Raw genomic sequence first — 9,752 nt, forward strand, 5'->3', positions numbered from 1 at the left:
CAATATTAAATAATAATCCTTTATTAATCCAAATAATCCACGTCTTGACATGTGCTGAAGCCTCTGCTGTGAATGAGAGCTCAGAGGCAGAAAAAAAAGAAGGGTGGCAGCAGAAAAACAAGAAATAAATGAAATATGCAGTCTGTTATTTGTGAAATGGCTTGGCCATGACTAAGTGTGTGTGCTTGTGGACTGTGCACCATGGCCAGCAGTCCTGCATCCAAACAGCATTAACATTTGTTTGAGGACACCAAACCGGCCTGACGCTGCTTGGATTGCAAGTGCTGCATCAGATGGCCTTACTGGAACAATGAATCTGATGGGTGAATTAAGGACTAAAAGCTCTTTGCACTTTTCATGACACATGAAAAGTTATGTGAGCAATAACCCTTTCTATTAATCCCTTTCTTTGCTGAAGGGCCTACTCAAGTAGGCAGCTGACAGAAGACAAGATCCTGATGACACAACCAGTTTTCCAGGAATGATTACCATTTGAATTGTTGAAGCTGTGCAGCAGCAGGGAATATATGTTCTTTTTCGTTGTAACTTTGAAATACATTATAAATTTATTGTAACTGGAACATCTCCTTGCATGAGGTCATAAATTTGTATTACCAAGATTTCAGATGTGGCCAGGTCCTCTAGCTGAAGAAAAGAAGTCACGACTGCTAGACCCATTTAAGTGTGCAGGACCACTGTAATTTCATATTGAAATGCTAAATGGGATGTGCATTGTCTTAACTTAGTATTCATTTGTGATTTGATTTATAATTAACAGTGCAAACGTTGTATTCATTCACCCAACCAGGGCCTTAGGGTCACAGGGATTGAAGCCTGTCCTGTCAACAAGGCAAAAAGCAAACCTGGCCAACCTAAGGTAAGAGTGAGGAAATCAGCTCTTATAACTAATATATAATGTGTTATTCCTGAGTGATAGTAAATAAAAGTTTACATTTTGTGGTACTGTACAGCGTAACGTGTTTCTGGCTATGCAGAGTGGCACCCAGTGGCTTACATGGCGGATTATGAAGCACAAGGTGGCAGGTTCAGTCCCCACCAGGAACTCCTTGTGTAATAAAACATCATTTTAATTGATTGGCCTACAATTATATAAAATAACATTTATTTTGAAAGATGTGAGAAAAACCTGGCAAAGAACTGCTTAGGTTGTATGATCTTTATACAGTATAAAAGTTAGATATTATTAAAGTTAAGATTTTTTTTCACTGTACTTTTCTTTATCCAAGGAGTCTTAGACATATTTAAAATACATACAGTACTGTAGGTGGGTGGCACGGTGGTGCAGTGGTAGCTCTGCTGCCTTGCAGTAATGAGACCAGGGTTCATGAGAGGGTTGACTGTGCATGTTAAATAATGGACTGGCACATCTTCCAGAGTTGGCTTCTGCCTCATACCTGATGAAGCAAGAAAATTAGGCATCCACTCCTTGTGGCAACGCAAGGGAGAAACTCAGTTAAGAAAATGGTTGTTCACAAAAGCAAAGCAACTGAGAGGCTTACTCTCACCATCCTAATGCACATCTACTCTCTAGTCCTGGAGGTAAGTGGCTTTCATCTTTCAATACGCCAATGGAATCTTGACGGATTATGTCTGCTTAGAGGCAAAGCCATGACAACTTTATCAGTCTTGGTTATTGGATGCAGTATGTTAGAAACACTGTAGAAATGTAAACACACACAATAAGGAAGGAATCTGTGCAAATGTCTATTTTATTTATCACAAGAACGTCATTACCTCAAAGTACGGAGACGGTGGCCATGGCTGTTGACGCACCCCTGTCTTATGCACAGCGTCAAACATTTTTACACAGGTGTGTATCTTTTAGATTTTGTGCACCAAGCTATGTGAAGTAAACTAGCCCCCCCCCAACCCCCCCTAAGGTGACGGATAGTGCCAAGTGCCGCCATCCTTTGAACATATGATAAGTCGCTGTAGTACACTTAGATGACATGTAGCATTCAGGATAAGATTGGCCTTAATGGTTCTGTGTTCCTGGTTTCTTTAAGCTCCTTTTTCAAACAGACAGGTTCGTAAAATTGTATTTAAACATGCAACACTAAAAGAAGAATGGCACTGAGCCAAAGACACTTACACCCTGCAAGTTATTTCTTTTTGTATTTTATTCATTCATTACCTGAACCCTCCTATTCCAATACAGGATTGCAGGGTGGCGTCTGTCGCAGTAGCATTGGATGCAAAGCAGGAACCCACTGTGCATGGAGCGCCAACCCATGCCACTGTACTCTCCCTCATTATATTGTCAAATTAGATGTGCTCTAACCAGCATGTCTCTGAAATGTGGGAAGAAACCCATGCAGACTAAGAGAGAGGATGTGCAGAGCCTATGCTGGTACTTACTATAAATTGAGATATGCAGAACACAACGATGCAGGGTGATGTTTGTGATTTCTATTATAAAAGACACTCGTCTTCAAAGCAATGGGAGGAAAGAATGAATAAGGACTTAAGACTATTTAATAAAGATTGCACACAGACAATGGGGCAGTGAGATGGAATCCAAAGTCTGCCATTCTAGCCTCCTCTCTTCTAATAAATAAATAAATACAAAATTTTTAAAAATGCAGTAGTTGAATACAGTTGTGGCCTTCCACTACAGGATAAATCAGCTCGTACACAACAAATAAGTGCCAGGGACCAGGTGTTCAAAATCTTTAAAGGGGTTATGAACAAAGGCAGTCCTTAAGATTTCCATCATTATGCGCAGGGATACTGCTGACAAAGAAGACAATGCGCATTTAAAATGAAACGACGCCATTTTTTAATGAGAATGAGGTTAAGATTGGGAGCCAGTTAACCAGTCTCATGGTATAAACAGATCTCCTGTTATCATTAAAGACTGAATAAGATTTTTTGGGATAGAAGCGTGTGATCTAATGACCAAGGAACACTCTGCATGTACTGTATGCTATTATAAACTTTCATTTGATTGTTATATTCAATGTCATATCCATGTGATCTCCTTATGGTCTGTTCATTTTAGATAAGTGTGTTAGGGTAATTGGCTCGGAGCTAATCAAAGCAGTTCTTTCTTGGTACGTCCTCACAATAAAACATAATGCTGCAAACCAAGAAAAATTGGTACCAGAACTGTCCAGTGGCGCTGGGGCTGAAACAACACCTTGATTGGCAGCAGGGCGCTGAAAGAATGTCCTGCAAGACTTTCCGCTGTTTGTATGAAGGCTTTAGAGCCGCAGTCTCACTGGTGTGCACTTAGGTATGGTTGTGCCCAGTAGTGGACTGTCACCTTGTCTAGGATTGTTTTGTTTTGCTCCTTGTGTGGTGTAACCTTACACACCTGTTTAAATTCAGGCCATCCATCTTCCAAGACAGAGCTGGGTCATAGGGAAGCTGGAGCCTATCACACTGGGCACAAGGCATGAACAATCACTGGACAGGGTGCCAGTCCACTTCACACATATGCTTCTGTGCCAATTTGGCATCACCAATTCACCTAATCTGTTTTTGGAGTATCAGAGAAAACCAGAGCACCTGAGTGGAAACACACACATGGAGAACATGCAGACCCCAGGCACTGAATTGCTTTGTTGTGAGGCAGCAATGCTACCACCGTGCCACCCCTCCTGTATAAATCATTGGCAGCCATTAACGCTGGTTCACTTCATGTGACCCGCTGCAATCACTGTGGGGTTTCAGCACCAGTACCATTGGACAGCTCCCGTGCCGAATTGCTTTGCTTTGCATATACAGTAGTAAGGGGGTACCAAGAAAAAACGGCTCGGATTGACTCCAGTTACTGATTTTTAAAGAACAAATGATGGCACGTAGTGCCTTTCTCGTTCTACACCACACTGAGAAGTTCAATCGATAAAAACTGTCGGGATCTCGATGAAAAGTATTTAAAGAATAAAGTCGCATTTAATTAACCCAATTAAACACTTCCTGGATGTGCTCAGTGGTGCATTTGGCAATCTTCAATTGTAGAACAAATTTTCGACGTGCATTTTAAAATGGATAACGTAAGAAAAATTGAAAATATCTGTCATATCGAGCGCATCGAATTCACATTTAAACCGCGCAATCGCCAGTTTAAGATACTGACATTAAAACCGCCTTCAATATTATGACAAACTCCTGACGTGGCCACTCAATCAGTTACAAGTAACGAGCGAGGTAGAACACGGATAGATGAACTTTTGAGGAATTTCTGGCCTCCTGACCAGGAGATGTTCCTACCTTGCGCCAGGCGCTTGCTGGGATTGGCTCCAGCTTCACTGCTAAGGATATGTGCGATAGGATTGACGGATATAGTAATTGGCGGGGTCCTGGGGGTGGCATCAGAGGCTTTAGATCCTGATCTGTTGCGCCCAGTCAATGATCTTTTATCAAGAACGTACAATAATAATATCGGTAAGCCCCTGATCTCTTTTAATTTCGTATTTGATTATGTGATTCAGCCCCCTAATCATTGCGCGTAAAGCCAAATGAGACGACACCATCCGCCCCAAGCCAACTAAGACCCTGATCTCTGCAAATCTTAACGACGCCCCTGGATGAGGTTATGCCGTCAGTAAATAAGTTTCACCCAGCAGTTTACAGCCCCCTTAATCAAGGTCCGGGGTCGCTGGGTGCGAGTTTATTTCTAGAAATTTGTAGTGGTAGAGCGTTGTACTGTGTTAGCCATTGTGGATGCAATGAGAAGTCAAGCAAAATGACACCTTTTATTTGCCAACTAAAAAGATTACAATATGCAAACTTTCGAGGCAACTCAGGCCCCTTCTTTTACTGCCTGAACAGGGGCCTGAGTTGGTATCGAAAGCTTGCATATTGTAATCTTTTTAGTTAGCAAATAAAAGGTGTCATTTTTCGAGAGATTTAGAAGTAAGTAAGTGTAAGGCAGAGCCCAACAATAGGTGGCGCTCCAGTTCACTGTAGTGTGCACTCAAGTAAAACCCAAGCCCAGTCATACGGAGACAATTTAAAGTCACTTGCTAATTTAACATGTATAAGTTGGAGACGGGGAGTAACATGGAGTACCTAGAGGAAAACACTGGCAACTGGGCAGGAATTTTACATTTACGTATTTTGGCTGACACCTTTATTCGAGGCGACTTGTAGCATTTGAGATACATGTTGCTACATTTCTTTTTCCAGTAGGGATTTTTTTTTTGTTAGAGGGATGACATTGAATCTTGTAAGTCTGAATAGGAAGACGAAGTGTCGGGTCCCTTCATGGCAGAACGTGCCACAGTACAGTGATGGTCAACCTTGACATAATTTAACGCAAAAGATCATCGCGTGATAAACGCTGTGTGACCGGCCGTTTGTCTCCGCTCGGAAATTCGGCCGTTTTGGTGTCCATCGTGGAAGGAGGTGATCTGCAAAATTATTGTGTCCTTAATTGCCGAAACACACATGACAAGTTTATCGCCTGCCAACATGAACTGCAAGGTCAGTCCAGTTCATCGTGACTACAAATTATAAAAGTGCGCTGATGAAAACATTTGGGCAAAAACTCAACCATCGGTTCTTGTTGCTGTGCGCCCATCTTCTTACGTGTAATATGTGAACTCCTCGCCGTAAGCAGACACTTGCAACGACACGACAACGAACAAAAATGCAAACTTGTCAAAGCTTTTTAGCTTCGACATGCAAGGACACGTCGGGTTCTTAATCCAGCCTTGTGCACAAATCTGTGCCTAACAGCGGTCTTCAAAATCAACGGAGTCGTTTAATCTGATCCACTGCAAGCGCGCATGGGATTCTTGGGGCTCGTTGTATTGTATCTGCAGCTTGGATCGGCTGTTTGGTAATAAATTGGTCACCAATGGCGTCGCCTTCCAAGGTGCAGATGTTGGTTAGGCGGCTATTAAATCAGCTTTTGGTTAGTGTGTGCCCAGTTGATGGACTGTCGCCCTGTCCAGGTGTTGTTTCTGCCTTCCGACCGATGCTTGCTGAGATACGATGCTCAGACTATATGGGATTGGATGGATGGGTAATACAAATGACGGAAGGGGCAATCGGAGGCTTTAGCCCCATGATCTATTGCGCCGGCCTATCCCTGGCTAGATAACCAGGTTAAGAAAACGGATGACTGGATGGGTGGATGCCTAAGGTTAATTTTTACGTTTATATTAAATATAAAAGTGAAAAGTATTGCATATGCACCTGATAATATTTAATGTTTGAAATCCTAAACTAAGGTCGCCCTTTTAGGATTTTACGTCAACCCTACAAGTGATTGATGTATCCCAGTTTACACACCGTTTGCGGAAAGTTGAATTTGTGCGATTATCGCCAAGAGTTACCGACGCAGGATTACGAGCACAATATATAAATACATAAATAAAAGCGACCATCGGGCGCATGATGTACATAGACAATGTGAATGTGAATTTCCCATTGGGATTAATAAAGTATCTATCTATCTATCTATCTATCTAGACAGATAGAATATTATTTATCCCCGGGGGATAGGTGGTGTATATATTAACGTACGCTAGTATTAGACATATGACGTATACGTAGATATGAAATAAAACGTATAAAGGGCATAAAAGTTTGTCGGTAACAAGATATCCGAAGTAATCGTTGGTCTTGGTAAAGACATCTCGCCACCTCTCGGTGTAAAATGGAAATCCTTCCCTTCACATTCTTCTCTTTTCGTCTAAAATGTTCCGTCTCTCTTTCTCTCACTCCTCCATTGCCCTTTTCCCACTCACTCATTCTCTATTTCTCCCCGTCTCATTTTCTGTCAGTTTTCCTTTCGGGTTGTCTCTCCTGTTCTCTCTCTCTCTCTCCATTTCTCTCTCTCTCAAACCCCCCCTCCTCCCCCCGCACCCACCAGCTCGCCTCAGTGCGTCACTTTGCTCACTGAATACCTGAGCGCCACACAAACGCATTTCCCACACAGACTTGAGGGCTCCGGACCTGAAGCCACCAATCTTCTTAGAATGGGCACGAGCGCCGCGAGAGGGTATCAGAGTGGAGGGAGCTGTCGCCCACACCATCGCGGGGATTTGTTGTTACCCGTTACTGATCTTAATGTCTTTCGTGGACTTTAGCCAAGTACGATGCTACTTTACTCGTCTGCGTGAAGCCGTTTGACTTTACGGGTGAGTTCTGCTTCTGCCGGGCGGCTTGTGTGTTAAAGAAGAGTGGGATCACGCTTGTGGATAACGGAGGGGACGACTTGGGGTCAACATGAATTATACGGAGTTCTACGTAAATTTCGGTCACCTGTTTCCTAAGAACCTGTCCCTTCTTAGGCACATTAACAACCCGAGCCTTAAGGAGTCGTTCGCTATGACGGATGATGTGCTGTTCTCTGGCCATGAACCTGGCACCATCGCGCTGATCGTTATCTACGCGCTCTCCTTTATTGTCGGGCTCGTGGGAAACGTCATGGCTCTAAGGGTCTTAACAAAGAAAAGACGGACACAGCTCATCGGGGTCTCCGCAACACGCAGCCTCCTCATCAACTTGGCCGTGTGCGACATGATGGTGTTGTGCATCTGCATGCCGGTCAATCTCGGACACCAGGTATACAAAGCCTGGGTCTTTGGGGACTTCTTGTGCCGGGCAGTCCCCTTTGTGCAGGCTGTGTCTGTCTCCGCCAGTGTCCTCAGCCTGGCAGTCATCAGCCTGAACCGATTCTACAGCGTCCACAACCCCCTGAACGCCAGGTACTTCTTTACGTGGAGGAAGATTTGCTGGATGGTCGGGGTGGTCTGGACGCTCTCCTCAGGGCTTTGTGTCCCCCTTGCATTTATGAATAAGACTAAGCGTCTAGAACTACCAGACCGAAAGCAGGTGATCGATCTCTGCGTAGAAAATTGGCCTTACTTCAAGCTGAGACAAGCCTATAACTTTCTGCTCTTTTGCACGCTTTATGGCTTTCCGGTGCTTTTCAATCTCATCATCTGCTTTCTCACAATTCGCAAACTGTGGAACCCTGACGACAAACTAAAAGAATACAACAAGTGCACATTTGCACAGTTGGAGTCACGGCTGAAGGTACGCAAAAAAGTGGCCAAGATGGTGGTGGCCTTGGTCGTGCTCTTCACACTCTCCTGGTTGCCTCTGTATGTGGTGGACATCTGGATCGATTTGAACCTGCCAAATGGGCCTTTGGCTGAGGACGTCGGTTTTGAGCAGGACAGACACGAGTGGATTGTCCACCTTCGACCTTTTGCACAGTGGTTAGGGCTCACCAACTCGGCCCTCAACCCCTTGTGCTACTGCTTTGTGGGGAACTTGTATCGATCTGCAAAGAAGTTTCGAAGAAGCTACGGGAAAAAAATGTCCTCCGTCTTCAACCTGTCCTTGTCACAATCCCAGGGCAGCACTGCCACCCCGATGCTGATCTCCTACAGATACGCGCACGATAATCCGGGTCTGCAAGTCGGAGGCTGGAAGGAGTGTGACGATCCAAGCAGCCGCCTCACGAAATCCAAAAGCATCTCCTCGGTGACCGTGTGCGAAACCGTGTTCGGCTGAGTGCGGCAGGCTGCTCTGGAGGGGAATTTCGGATTAAGTTGTGTGAAATATGACATTAAGCGATTAACAACAACGTGAACAGTGAGTATAAATAATTACACGTGCCACTAAATAGACCGATTATTCCTTATTTCGTTATGTGTTTATTTCAGTGACATGCACGCGTCATGAAATCAGCCCTGAAATGAAAACTGTCAAATGTGAGAGGGCGGGTTCTACCGAGTACTGTGATTTGATTGGTGAATCAGCCGGTAACGCGGAGGCAAATCGTCTACCATCAAGTGTCATATTTAGAGTTCAGTGGTCCGGAAGACCCACAGTGGCTGCAGGTTTTCATTCCATCCAAATTCACAATTACTGATAATAGCTGGTCTCATTTATTTAGATGGTCTTTTTTCCCTTCTCTTATTCTGCCTTTAGTAAAACACAGCAGTATGATTTTTGCACTTAAGACATTTAGAAATATTTCTAATTTTGCTTTAAAATACCTTTTTTGTTGTTGTCCTGTTGTTTTGTTATTTTTCTGCGCAATTTGAACCCTTTATTGTATCCTAATAATGATAATTAAAAACAAACAGAACTGACAGCCAGGTAAACAACATTGAATGATGAAAGGCTGCAATAACTTTAGCGTCAGACCCACTAATTAGTAGATAATAAATTAAACAATCAAAACACCTGGAAAAGCAGAATGAAAATAAGGTTCAAAATTGTTAAAAAGTAAAAAAAAAAAAAAAAAATCCCCTTATAAGTGCTTAGTACATTTCAATAAAAAATAACCAAAATTAGTTTTGTTATTTCTCCATTTACTCCAAAACACAGAAACTGGGAAATAACAGCTCACTTAATTTGTCCTAGGAGTCCAATTAAAAACAAAAACCTGCAGGCACAGTGGGTCCCCAGGACTGCGTTTGGGAAGCACTGGATTAGATTATACTTTACTTGTCCTCATTAAGAACTTCACATTTTACAGAAGCTTTGAAAAATACAAGGCACTTCAGTTGCAGCCTCCTAATAACTAGTTTCTTGAATTGAATCCGCTGCATCACACGACCATTATTATTATTCTGGGTAACTTTTTCTTGCAGTCTTATCGGAAGCACACAGTCACAACTTTGTGCCACAGGATTCCGAAGTCGAGCAAGGCGCATGCGTCAACTCTGCGAATGATTCACCAATTAAAAAACAGCACTGGCTAGAGCCCCCCCCCCCCCCCCCCCCCCCCCCCCAGCTTTGACGAGTGAAAGTGACAG

At 43.4% G+C, this 9,752-nt stretch overlaps 1 protein-coding gene across 1 annotated transcript; it reads left to right on the top strand.

Moving 5' to 3' along the window:
* Nucleotides 1–6,903: 6,903 nt before the first annotated feature.
* On the top strand, nucleotides 6,904–9,547 carry LOC114664418 (galanin receptor 2a). The gene has a single exon (XM_028818500.2). The coding sequence runs from the start codon at nucleotides 7,204–7,206 to the stop codon at nucleotides 8,497–8,499; it is 1,296 nt and encodes a 431-aa protein (XP_028674333.2). The 5' UTR covers nucleotides 6,904–7,203; the 3' UTR covers nucleotides 8,500–9,547.
* Nucleotides 9,548–9,752: the final 205 nt, after the last annotated feature.

Source organism: Erpetoichthys calabaricus, chromosome 14, assembly GCF_900747795.2.
Source record: "Erpetoichthys calabaricus chromosome 14, fErpCal1.3, whole genome shotgun sequence".
NCBI classification, from domain to species: Eukaryota; Metazoa; Chordata; class Cladistia; order Polypteriformes; family Polypteridae; genus Erpetoichthys; species Erpetoichthys calabaricus.